Here is a 14,118-nt window from a genome sequence, read left to right as displayed (position 1 = left end):
GTTGTACCTTTTTCTAAGAAGCTCTTTGATTCCGGCAGTCTCAGTTTTGCGAGTATATTTTTAAATTGTTCTAGTTGCAGAAGCTGAATTGGGTTATATCTCTGTGGGTGGGTTTTAATGTTTAGCTGGATTTCTCTCAGTTTCGTGATTTCACATTAATACCAGTCTTTATACACTGTTGAATTTCTTAAATTATCATAACAGTAAATCATCTCTACTAAGTAGACATGCAGAGGAAGTAAATAGTATTTTTTGTATATTTTTTTTTTGGAGTCAGATCGAAAGAAAGAACATTAAACCAACCATTACAGTTTAATGCCCTTTATGCATCTGAAATGAAGAGCAGAGAATCAAGTGACTAAAGTCTCAAATGTTATTATACTTTGTATATATCTTGTTTTTAAATATGTACATAATGCCTATAGGAAGCTTTTCACAAAATACGAAACACTTGGTTATTATTACCATGAACTGATGACTCTAAAGGTGCTACGCATCGCCCCAGACCGACAATTTGACTTAAAATCTTCTCCAGAACCGTCTTCCTCCATGTGTTTGTTTGTATAGGTGAAGCATTGTGTAATTCTGGGAACTGTATGATTGTTCGTGGGCAGCAGCAGTTAGTGTTAAATCATCGTGAACACCCACGCAATGGCAAAAGTTCTTCAGAACTGCCTCCACTGTTGACACGTGGTCCACAGCCTGGGACCGTGTTGGAAACAATAAAAGGTGCCGCTAGCTGTTTGACAGAAATCGTTCATATTAGACAGAGGTGTTTCCCTAGCAACGGGTGTAAACCTGCGACTGAAAACGACCTTGACTGAAACACCTGAACCGCACAGTCTTCCTCAGCAGACGAAGTTTGACCAGCTCTCAGGGAAACTTTCTGATTTCCTGGATTTAAAATATACAGTCCGTGCTGACATTAGGGTAAAGAATGAAAGTTGGTTGCATTGACTTACGTTACAGTCAATGTACCCTTGCAGGCAGTTCGAACTGAATCTTTGATACAGTTTGAACAGGAAAAGTTTGAGGAAGTGCAGTTGCTGGCACCTCTACACTGGATTGTTTCCTGTTCTGGACAAAGAAATCTCACCATGAGGTAAAAGGTACTTGGTGCTTGGAAACACATTTATTTTGTCCTAGAAATGCCCCGTGCATTTCAATGTGAGAAGCATCGACACAAATACACCGATCAGGCATTATGACCACCTTCTTAATATCGTGTAGGTCTCCCTTGTGCCTCCAAAACAGTTGTGACTCATCAGAGAACGGACATGGGCCTTCTGAGGGTGTCCTGCGGTGTCTGGTAACAGAATGTTGTTAGTGGGGGGCCTTTGAGGGGAGGGGCCTCTGTGGATCATCCCACAGATACTTGATCAGTTTTGGATCTAGTGAATTTGGAGGCCAGGTCAACACCTTGTGCTGTTCTTAATGTTTTGTTTTGTTTTTAGTTGTTCTTAAAGCGTTTTTGTGTGTATGCCTTCAGGCTGCATCCTGCTGGGGATGGCTGCTGCCATCAAGGAGTATCATTGCTATGGGGTGGGGGTGCCTGGTCTGGTCTAGGTGGGTGCTACATGTCTAAATAACATGTAGCACACCAATGAATGCCAGGCCCAAAGGTTTCCCAGCAGAACACTGAAGATGGTCAATGTTATTTACTGGTATTGTCAGTGGTTTTAATGTTGTGGCTGATCCATGTAAATCATTGTGACTTACAAAAGGCAGCATTGTAAGTGTTGCTGCCTTTTTACAATTTTTTTTCCAATAAACATGTACGTGTTTATTGTAAAAATGACTGGGGAGATAACATATTGTAGAGCCTTTAAGCCCAAAGGCACAGGTACAGATTAGGAATTCCTGAGCTCAGCTCTGAAAGCAGACTTTCTGTGAAGCAAACTGTTATGACCTTGCATTTTTTGATCTTGTGCTGCCTTAGTCATATGCAGTTTGGCCATCGGTTTTGGCCATTTGTTATGACAGCAGGTTAGCAGCGGTCACAGAACGACTCGTAGACGGGGCAAGAGGCAACACCTTCATCAAAATTAGCCAATCTAGTTTTTTTTTTCCCCCTTTTGGACTTGGTGGTCTACACAACCTGGCACTGCAGCTATATACTATATGCTTGGAGCTACTAAGCATTCATAGAGTGTATATATATCGCAGCAGCATTTGTATTAAAGCTTTTTACAGTCATGCATCACGCATGGCACACCCAGGAGCCGTCTCAAAACGTCATATCAGTGCTCCAGTCTCAGCCCTCCAACGAGTTTGAGAAGTTGATTTAGTTTTATCTCCACTCGGCTCCTTTGGTGATTAACTTCACACTCATGAGGCTTCTTCGGAGTTTTGCAGTGATTAGTGTCTTGGATCAAAACTTAAGTGATAAAATGAGTCACTCTATGTGCCATCGACGTCCTACCAGATGCCGACATTTGGTGCTTTGTACTCCAGCTTCAGCTGCCATCGACGCATTGACGGTATGTTGACACGAAAGAAAGAAAAGAATTAGCCGCCGGCCATCTTAGTGATCAATCTGAACAAATAAAAAAAAAAAAAAGATTTCTTTTTTTATCATTCCAACAAACTAAAATGGATTATATTGAGATTCCGAAGCCGTGCGCGTGAAAGATGCCTCGCACCTTTCTCAAAAAACACCAGCCAAGAAATCTGATTTGTTTTTTGCCAAATGTCAGACAAACAAAGCTCGCCGAAGACTCATTTTAATTCATAGAGTGCTCCGCGTGGAACTGCAAGAGAAGGAAGGAGTGCAGGAAATTATGCGTGAAGGACACTTCACACGGAACTGTTTCGCTAAACACCTTGAACTTTTCAGTAGCCGGAACACCTCTGAATAGAGTCAGAGCTCTGCCAAAGCAGATATCACCGTTCAAAGAGCTGTGCCTTGGGCGGATGTTCAACAGAAATACTAGGACTGCATGCAAGGGGCCAGGTTGGTCTTTATTGATTGAACATCTGTGTCTTTTGTTTAGTTTTTTTTTTCTCGGTTTAGATCTATTTCAGTTTATCACTTTGCCTTTGACATACAGTTAGTATTTCTCCTTCTTGTGCTGTGTGTTTGTTATAGTTTTGCATGAAAGTCAAAAGTCACAGCAGCTTAAAAAAAAGACAGGAAGGGATAAAGTTCTGCCTTTGACAGAGTGCAAGGTCTATTACAATTCATATATCTCTTCCATGTCATCACCTGTGAGATGTAATCGTGTATGAACATGTCTGGAGATATTACAGATATTACAATCAGTCAACCTCTATGGAAGTGTAGTAAATGCAGCATATACAGGCGACACTTGTGGCTGAATTTGGCTTAGGCGTACAGTAGTGGTTGTCACTACTTGTTGTTGAGGGAAATGGAAGAACATGAGGAGGCAACAAAGGCTGACAGGGTCTTTTGTTTAGGCGGCTTTCACCGTTTTTATGACATTTTACTCCCATTTTGCCTCCGCTCTCATAATGGAATATATTCCCTATTCCGAGCAACGGCGCTATTGTTTGTACCACCTTGTGCCGCATTCGCGTTGATGTATATCTCTGTCATGATGGGGCTATTAAGGAAAACATCTGTCAGCTGTGCACTTGGAGCACATTTCCACCCCACGTGACGATCTGGGTTTCAGTTTTTTTAGTTTTTTTTTTTCCTTCCAGTTTTTTGTTTTTCTTTTCCATGTCCTCTCCTGAACTTTCTTTCTATTTCCTCTTTCTCTCTTTCTTTTCACTTTCACCTCAATTCAGGCCGGGTCGGCACGGTCGAGGGGTTTCTAACACTGCCGAAGCACATGACATAATGAATTAAATTTGCTACTCTCTGCCATCGCTCCATCTCGCCATCTCTCTCTCTCTGCCTTTCTATTTTTTTCCATTTAGTCCACTAAGTGAGTTTTAGGCAAATGGTGCATCTGTATGACGCCGCTAAGAAACAGGGCCCTCCACCTCCTCTACCTCGGTAAAAGGGCAGCAATTATGATTATTTTCTTTATGAATACACCCATTGACTACTGTTTGACTAATTCATCTTTCACTTTATATAATGTCTGACTTTCAGTGTACAATCATGGAAAAATGGGGTAAACAGACAAGACTGAAAGGCGGTGAATGGGAGAGAGTGTGGAGGCACAAATCTACTATTAAGACTATATTCTTTAAGTCTTACAAACATGACCAGAACATTTACATATGTATATCTTAGTAAAACTTTTGGAACGATTATTTCCGAGACTCTTCTTCATCTCTGCCTTTGTCGGTGGAGTATCACATCTCTCGGCACATGGCTGCCTCCTGTAGGTCAACATGCAAGAACAAAATGGGCACCCACTTGTAGAAAATGATTTTCATGATAATGCTACAGGTGGGAGCTAGTTGGAATTTAGAAAATATAAATCACTATCCGAAATGATGCATCTGTATGACGCTACTACGAAACAGAGACCTCCACCTCCTCCACCTTCAGTAATGGTCAGAAGTCATGATTATTTTCATTATGAATCCACCCATTAACTACTGCCTAATTCATCTTTCACTTTATGCAATACACGTTCGGTGTGCAATCATAAAAAAAAAACTGTGGTAAACAGAAACGACCCGTGTCTGTGAGGTAGTGCAGGTGCATGAATCTACATTCAGTGTTAATCGACACAGTGTATATTCTTTTAGTCAAACACGTCCAGTGCATTTATATATGTATCTTAGTAAAACATTTGAAAAGATTTCTGTATTTCAAACTAAGCTTAACTAGCTTTGAGTCTTCTTTGTGTCTGCCTCTGGTCGTGGAGCGTTAGATACTGTATCTTGGCACATGACTGCCCCCTGTAGGTTAACACGTGCACACTCACAAACAAAATAGGCACCAACGTGTAGGAAATTATTTTCCATAATCTAAAACTCCACCGATACACATCTCCTGTCTATCACAGGGCTAACACAGAGAGACAGACAACCATTCACACTCACACCTATGGCCAGTTTAGAATCACCAGTTAACCTGACGAGCATGTCTTTGGACGGTGGGAGGAAGCTGGAGTACCCGGAGAGAACCCACACACACAGCAAGGCCCAAGTCAACCTGGATTAGAACACAGAAACTTCTTGCTGTGAGGCATCAGTGCTAGCCCCCACACCACTGTGCCGCCCATACTGCATATAGAGCATACTCATGTGTTTGTGTACTTTTCCTTTCCTTTCTGACCTTTTCCAGGGAGTTCGGGAGATGGAAGGTGAACAACTTGGCAGTGGAGAGGAGAGACTTCCTGGAGTCTCCGTTACCTCTGACGCCCGAGTTCATCAGGAACATTCGACTGCTGGGCCGCCGGCCCACCACCCAGATGATCACTGACAATCTGATCAGGAAGTATGGGACTCACTTCCTGTTGTCAGCTACGCTGGGAGGTAAGGAAAAAATACTTGATATCTTTGTAATGGCATAAGAAAACTCATCACTAACCTGTAAATAATAATAATAACAATAACCAGAGAGTAGTTATTAGACGCACCATATGTGAAACATCTTCAAATTGTGCATTCGTTTTGACATGAACTACACATCTGTAACATCTTAATGACTGCATCTTGGCACGGTTGTGTAGCTACGTTGATAAAAATCCGCCCATGGACAGACAGACAAATTAATCACCTGCTAAAATACTCAAAAACACCTATATTTAGTTCACAATATCAACATATAAAGCATGCAGCATTTACGTGACGTAAGTGGGCCTCAGTTTTTACTTTCCAGCTCTTCACACACGCCGACACGATAACAACGGTGACAGATTCAGAAGTCTTTGATTCTTTTTTCAGAAGAATGGTTTCTTGATGCCGGACAGATGTACACTAAATCCTCTTCACATCTTTTTTTTGTTTTGTTTTACCGAAAATCGCTGCTGGCAGCTGCGACTATCTGGATAATTAGAATCCATTTTGTGAGCCGTTTGAAACAGTCTTTGGCAGATTTTATTTCTGAGTGACTCTGTTGAAATTACGAACCCCATCGAAAGGACTGGATGAACACTATGGTAATTTGAAACAGATCAAGATTCTCATCTGTAAACATCCATGTGGAAGACAAAAATATATTTGCTTGAAATTTCACGGTGAAAGAGAGCTGTACTTTAAGGACATACTTCTCTTCCGGATGATATTGGCTTTAATAAATTACACAATTTGCGATGATAAAAGCTTTTGGAATTTGTTCTCCGAGGCGTTCCATATGGAAAACAGATGGACACGGCGCAATACTGCAGCTCACTAACTGAATAACACATCTGTGGAGATGTATGAATGCATGTAAAAGCCTGTGCACTGTAAACCTGCCACCCCTGTTTTTGGATTTCTGCAGTCTGATGAATGGACGAGCACTAATGGTCCTCTGACTGAAGGGGGGAAAAAATAATACAGGGGAAAAAAAAAACAAATCAAAAATGCCACAGAGGCCCAACTGAGCCTTGAAAAGCTGATTTGCTTTTTACAGAACAACACTTGTCAATTACTTCAGACCGAACTCCGGGCTCTGAAAAGGTCGCTGTTGTGAGTTGGAGAGTGGCTGCATATAATGCAACCCTCCCAGCTGCCTGAGCTGATGCGGCCCTGCACTCTGGCTCTCAGCCAGTACTTAGCGGTATGAAGAGAGGAGAATGAGAAGTTTGCCTTGGATCTTTGCCAGAGATGTGCCTCTGTAGCTCTGAATGGATTGCCTCTGTGTTCGGAAACATATGGACTTAATGAAATTAATAAATAGATCGTGATATTAAGAGGATGCCCTTCAGCAGCTGAGCAAGGAGCTGGTGGGCAAAAAAAACGGCCCTGAAGCATTAACACTGCATTATGATGACAAAAAAAAAAAAAAAAAAAAAGGATATTAAGAGTCTTGGGAACTCTTAAAGCACAGCGTGTGTTGCACCATGGCCTCGCGACTTATGAAGGGCCAATTCCTATGATCAGTGGCTTTTGATGCAGATTGACGTGGATAAACCACCTGGGATTTTTGTACGTGTCTCTCCTGCAGAAGTGCAGGTGTTGGGTTTTAAAACAGTGTTAAACTGTAGATTAATTGGGTGGGGGGGAAAGGAGTTATGAGCTTAGTCCTGCTAGGAAAAGTGTGCAAATACAGACACTAAAACCGTATCAAGAGAAAATCCATGGGAAAGGGCCTGACGCAAGCTGGCGCACGTTGTGACTGACGAGAGATTTGTGGGAAGCGCACCTCTCTCTAATGAGCACCGAGCACCAAAGATGGAGACAAACACCAAAAAATTACTCAACACGGGAGCTCTTTAATATTATGTCAAGGCAGCAGACTAGTCTCTGAGAAGCTCAGAGCGAGATTAAAGTTGAAAGGCCTTCATGACAACAGATAACGTGCTCGCTCCATCCTTTTTCATTTTCTTTTTTCCTTTAAGAGATTAAATGCATTTTCCCTCCTCCTCCTCCTCCTCCTCCTCTCCTGCAGGAGAAGAGGCCTTAACGATATTTGTGGACAAGAGGAAACTGAGCAAGAAAGCGGAGGTGAGCGATTACTCGGGCAACTCTTCCACCGTGACTCTGGAGGCTCTGCACCAGCTGGCCGCCTCCTACTTCATCGACAGGGAGAGCACTCTGCGCAAGCTGCACCACATCCAGATCGCCTCCACCGCCATCAAGGTACAGTCTTTGCCGTGCACATTTAAAATCCTCTGGTTATTAAAGCTTTTATCAGCTTTGACCTTTGGTCAATCATCAATCGAGTCATACTCATTACACCGACGACAATAAACGGATAACTTGAGAAGGCTTAGAGGTGGATCGCAGGTGTTGGTGGTAGACCACGGGCTCTCCTACTTCTCTGGGAGACTGCTGTTACGTCTGTGCCTTTCACATTTGAATAAATCAAATAAAAAAGGATTCCCTGACTTGATATTTCTCAAATTATTTTAGCCAATATCAAGTCAAGCTTGTCATTTTTCATAAACATACAAGGATCTCCAGTAACTGCTGCGAACAAAGATGCGGAGACATTAGGTAGATGACACAAAATGTGGATAAAATAAGACTAATCAAAAAGTATTTGTCCAAGTAAAGTTGATATTTGAATGACAAACTACTGACAAAGTGTCTTTACATGTGTCTACAATCTGGTGAGTGCAAGAAACTAAGAATCTCAAATACAAAACTATGCGTTTCACTTGTGTGATCCTTGCAAAGCTTTCTACTTGCTTTGTAATAAAATTTTAAACATGCACAAACTAAAGGTGCATGGTTCCTGGGTTTTAAGATTTTCCTCTCATTTTGCAAATTTAGAATGCGCCCAAAGACTCTTCTTATGATAGTCCTTTTGAATGAAAACAATGTCGGAAGTAGTAGGATGCATTAGTGACACTGTCATTTCTTTATTGTCACTATTCCTTTGTCAAGACAATACACACAGGTTCAAGATTAAAGAAAAAAAAATATGGTTTTAAGTTGTCTGAAATCATTTGTAAAAAGTCAGTTAGCGAGGAAAAAGTATGTACTTATCAATAAAAGCGTGATACATACCTGTCAAGTATCCCGTTTTGGCCGGGAAAGTCCCGTATTTTACCCTTCTTTCCCGCCGTCCTCCCGTATTAGTATTTTCCCGTAAATCTCCGGTATTTTAACCTGCGTTATTATAAAATAATAATACCCCGGGCCCAGGCGGAGTTAAAAAAAAAAAAAAAAAAGCTCTGTCACTGGCCTCACGATAGCTGCCACCTGCAGTAGCCTACTACAGGTACTGTAGGTGGCAGTTGTCGCGGAGTTAGTGTGTGACGTCAGATGATGAGTGACAACAACAAAAACAGAGATGGATGATGGACGCCACGACAGAGAAGGCACTCCTCCTGCCAAAAAAACAAAACCCTCATGTAAATCTGATCAATCCAGGTGTGTCTGATTATTGTTGTTGTGACTACTGAGGTCAGGCACACCTGGATTAATCAGTTTGTCCAATAATGGCAGACAGAGACAGGAAACAAAGGAGCTGGCTGAAGTTCAGGAAGCAGTGCAGCTGTGCACAAAGCCAGTTGTAGTTTATAAGTGGTTGACAAGTGGTGATTTTAGCTTTCTTGTACACCTCTCTTAAATTGTAAGGGATACTGGAGCTTGGTTGGGTTGGTGGGACTGGTCGCGGCGGGCGCCGGAAAATTTCCCTTATTTTCAAATCAAAAACTTGACAGGTATGGTGATAAAATAGGAAAATGAAACCAATACAATAGAAATATAGCGCATATAGTGACAAGCATTTATATATTGCCATCTTCGAAACTGAAATTAAAATTAAATCTGTAGTTTCTCACAAAGTTTAAGCCTCTTAGAAGTCGTATATGCAGTTTTGTGTGCTTTTTTTCCCCCCATTCAACATCTTCCTTGTCAACACGAAAATAAAGTAGGAGATTATGCTTTTTATCAGCCCGTCTGTGATGAGACAAGATCTTCAGCTGCCGTAAGTTTCACGTTGCGTCTGGAGGAAGCGCTCCGCGATGAGCACATATGGCGAGGCGGAAGATAAATGAGTCTTGTGAAACGCAGCATGTGACAGGTTTCTGCCTCCGGGTTGTCACTTTCAGGTAGCATGGGGTTAATAGGGTGACGGAGGGGGAGGGTGACCCTTCTTTCCGCCTTTTCCATTTCTCTGAACGCAGTGGTAGTCGGCCTGCGAAGTGTAACATGAATCAGACTCCCTCTACTTATATCAAAGCTCTGTCCTCTCGCTACATTGTGCTCAGGGAGGATAGAGTGTTTTTTTTTTTTTGTGCAGCTGAGGTGGGCACATCTGAGGAGTAGAGGCAGATGCCTTTGTCTGTTTCATTTCTTGGGAATTAGGGTTTTTTTCTGTAGCTACAGAGAGGAAGAGGAGACGAGAGAGTGTGCTTTCATGCTCCAAAGGTAGTCATCTGGCGTAACTGACAGTTGGGAAGCGGGAAGAGGAGAGATTCACCTCCATCAGTGGTGGAAAGTGAGTCAAAGGAGCGACAGAGTCCTCCACACTTGTGCATCCTTTCCACGGGGCGTTGACCCTCACAGCAGCAGAGCACATACATCTAACCACTTGGCCGCGTGAATGTGAAATCGAACAAGTTGAGGAACGAATGAAAGAGGGCCGGTGATGCAACCTCTCCCCCTGCTGTCTCAGTGGAAAGGAGAAATTGAACTTCGTTTTGGAGGGAAAAAAATCACGCAACTATTGCCGCGTTCTGACGATTCGCTGTGGAAATCTGGACTCTCTTTAAAAAGTCACGGTGCAGAGTGGAGCCTTTGATCGGACCAGCTTGTTTGCACAAAGAGTAATGACTCCGGTTGTTGCGGAGCAGAGGGGGAGCGTTTCTGTTACAATTTGAGAATTTTCTAGACTGAATCAATGGTGATATTCCGACCCGACTCAGACCATATTTGCCAGTCTGTCTAAACAATGATGAACAGGGCGATAGACCCGAATGAGAAAACAGCGGGGCTCTCTGGTTTCATATTTTCTGCTCATAGACAGTCACTCGATTTATTGTGCTCTCATTATGGCAGAGAAAAGCATTTTTGTGCGCCGTATCTTATGACTCAATCGATTGTTGGCAGGACTCTCAGAGAGTAAACAGACAACCACTGTGATCGTCTATGATCACACTCAAACCATACTTTACTATTAAGTACATTTCTGGCATGGGGGCAACAAACAGAGAAATATGAAAGTACTATAAACCTCCTGCAAACACACAAACATCTGGGAATACACAACCACAGTCGTAAAGACAGTTGGAGGCAAATGAGTAGCATTAAAGCTTCATTTGTTGAGTTTTTCTGCCTCTCGTTTCTCGTCATGTTAGTTCGACAGCCCGCCTATCTAGGAATAGAGATATGGAGTTTGGTGCTGTCAGGTAGCGTACAGTGTGTTCACCGGCTAGTTTCCCTGACAGAGTAAGATCTATAGCAAGATATTTTCTAAGGAGGTGGTGGAGATGCAAACAAGAGGAAAGGAAAGCAAATATTGGACTTAAATCCATCAGGTGGGCAAAGCAGAGATGGGATTTGCAGCTCTTAAGAGGGAGCCGGATCTTGTGAATCTGTTCCTTTCAAAGAGCCGTTCAAAAGACTGGCTCATTTTGATGTTTATCTATTTTTTAGATGACAGCCTGAGGGTAACTCATTTTATCAGATAAATCATTGCCCATCATTGAGAGGAATGAAATCCCACCAGTGTGTGTGAATTATTCTGAAATATTTATTCTAGATAGAGAGATAGGTACTTTATGTATCTGGTGCTTGGAAGGCAGATATGCCCACCATTGTATCGGCATAATATTCAGGCACGTATGACATTTTACATTTCGCTTTACTGTTTTTGTCATCGCAAAAGTGCATTAAGATGCTGCTGCGTTTCCTTTGGCTCATTTTGCCTTTTGGAGTTGCCAGCCACTCACTTCAAACGAAGCGTATCCACCCTCTTCTTGAGGCTACTGCATACTGAGGCACTGACGTGAAGGTAGTGTGGACTACTAACATGACATCATGCAATATTTGCAGTTGCAAAAAAGAGCCGGTCAATAGATTCGGTTCGTTCGCAAACGTCACATCTCTAGAGCAAAAACAAACACCAACTTAAAAGGCGAAATATTGTAGCCAATTTTAATTATCCAAACTTACTTAGTTACTAGACATCAATGCACACCAGCAGACCCCCTCTGAAGATTTTCATAAAACTCTAGATGCCTTTGCAATGAAGAAGATGCCAGTCAGACGTGCGAACCGCAGCCGCAGAGACCCTTTTTTTTGTCGCCATAGCCAGGAACTGTGAGGTGTTCCTAGCCGTGCGCTCCACGGCCGAGCCAGAATCTGAAAGTAAAAGGGATTCAAGCTGTGGGTAATCACTAGCAGCCGGCATAACAGAACCGTAGGCTCAGCGGATATTTCTAACTCTGTGTGCACTTTATGTATAATGTCACATCCATTATAGACCTTGAAAAGCTTTAAATGTGTTTCTCATGAATCACTCTTCACCTAACATCCCATTGCGCACCGCGGTCAAAGCGGTAAATAAATACCACAATAAATAAACTGCTTTGCACATCTTTTGGTTTCTTCAACAATTTTCTATTGTATGTATTGAGATGCATGCTGTGGCTGCTGCCCACCAGTGGACCAAAAACCACTTTCACAAGTTATGCATTATTTGAACCTCCTCGGTGCAGCAATAATCTTAAAATCCTCATTGTGTCATTTGTTTCTTCTTCTTCTATTGATTTGGACTACCAACATGACATCATGCAATATTTGCAGTTGCAAAAAAGAGCCGGTCAGTAGATTCGGTTCATTCGCGAACGTCACATCTCTAGAGAACAACAAACACCAACTTAAAAGGCGAAATATTGTAGCCTACAATTTTAATTATCCAAACTTAAATTCTGAGACATCAGTGCACATTAGTAGATCCCCTCTTAAGATTTCCATGAAACTGCAGATGCCTTGGCAATAGTGTTGCTTTCGTCAACGAAAACTATGACTAAATATTGTCGTCAACGAACCTTTATCACGTGACTAAAACGAGACGAGACGTAACGTAAATGCTGGTCATGCGACGATGACTATAATTAAATGTATAATGCAATATTGTTGACGAATAAAAACGAGACTAAATGTGGTTTACAAAATAAAAACTATGCTAAAATGTCTCTCCATTTTCGTTGACCAAAACGAGACGAGACGAAATGTTACGTCATTTTGTCTTGTTTAGTCACGTTATTATTATTATTTTGTAGTTTATCTGTTTCCTGTGTCCAGAGCCCGTTTCTCTCGCAGGCGACGTCACTTCCTCAAGCTCCACTCGCGGCATTATTTAGAAGATGCAGCTGCTCCAGTGAGTCTGCGACTCTGCATGAGTACTGAGTAGCGAGAGAACTGTGAGTAGGCTACTGAGTAGCGTGACAGAGAAAGGGAACGATGGCGGGCCAGCCGGGGGTCTTTGGTAGAAGAAGAAGAGAAGACATTTGGAAAAACTTTAAATACATCGAAGTGGAAAATAAAACCGAATGTCTTGTGGTGAAAGATAGGGAGAAGTGCGGCAAATAGTAAATAAATAGTAAAATAAATATGTTGTAAATTCAAATCAGCGTCTTCCGTGTCTGGAATGGATGTATTCTTGAGTCTATAAGGTAACAATAATATAATAAGAACCTTGTTTGAAATAGGTTTGGCTAAAAGAAAATTTTGGTTTTGTCTATACTACAAGGTAGGCTACTTTGTATTGACTGGGTTAAATAGAATTGCATTACTAAAAAGAGACTAAAATACAATTTTCATTGACTAAAACTAGACTAAATGTCATCAGTTTTCGTCGACTAAAACTAGACGAAAATAGTCATGGATAATTCTGACTAAAATAAGACTAAAATGCTCAGACTTTTAGTTGACTGAAACTTGACTAGACTAAAAAGAGTATGAACATGACTAAAACTAATAAAAACTAAAATGACAGCTTGACACAAAGACTAGACTAAAACTAAAATTAAAACAGGCCGCCAAAAACAACACTACTTGGCAATGAAGAAGACGCCAGTCAGACGTGCGAACCGCAGCCGCAGAGACCCTTTTTTTTTGTCGCCATAGCCAGGGATTTTGAGGTGTTCCTAGCCGTGCACTCCACGACCGAGCCAGAATCTGAAAGTAAAAGGGATTCAAGCTGTGGGTAATCACTAGCAGCCGGCATAACAGAACCATAGGCTCAGCGGATATTTCCAACTCTGTGTGCACTTTACGTATAATGTCACATCCATTATAGACCTTGAAAAGCTTTAAATGTGTTTCTCATGAATCACTCTTCACCTAACATCCCATTGCGCACCGCGGTCAAAGCGGAAAATAAACGCCACAATAAATAAACTGCTTTGCAAATCTTTTGGTTTCTTTAACAATGTTCTATTGTATGTGTTTAGATGCATGCTGTGGCTACTGCCCACCAGTGGACCAAAAACCACTTTCACAAGTTATGCATGATTTGAACCTCCTCGGTGCGGCAACAATCTTAAAATCCTCATTGTGTAATTTATTTCTTCTTCTTCTTAATCTATTCATTGGTGATTTTTTTTTCATTATAACACATGGACCATGAATTTGCATCATGGAGAAAAA

General features: G+C 41.7%; 1 protein-coding gene across 1 annotated transcript in view; it reads left to right on the top strand.

Annotated features, from left to right (window-relative positions):
* brinp3a.2 (bone morphogenetic protein/retinoic acid inducible neural-specific 3a, tandem duplicate 2) overlaps window positions 1-14,118 on the top strand; it is a gene marked incomplete at its 5' end in the record, with an annotated part of 39,538 nt that overhangs the window by 11,471 nt on the left and 13,949 nt on the right. The window contains 2 exons of the mRNA XM_084549074.1: window positions 5,210-5,400; window positions 7,460-7,650. Of these exons, the coding sequence (XP_084405200.1) occupies window positions 5,210-5,400; window positions 7,460-7,650 (382 nt within the window). The remainder of the gene's footprint in view (window positions 1-5,209; window positions 5,401-7,459; window positions 7,651-14,118) is intronic.

This window comes from Chelon labrosus (assembly GCF_963514085.1).
Source record: "Chelon labrosus genome assembly, chromosome: 7".
Taxonomy (NCBI): Eukaryota; Metazoa; Chordata; class Actinopteri; order Mugiliformes; family Mugilidae; genus Chelon; species Chelon labrosus.
This window is presented reverse-complemented; position numbering and strand designations above follow the sequence as displayed.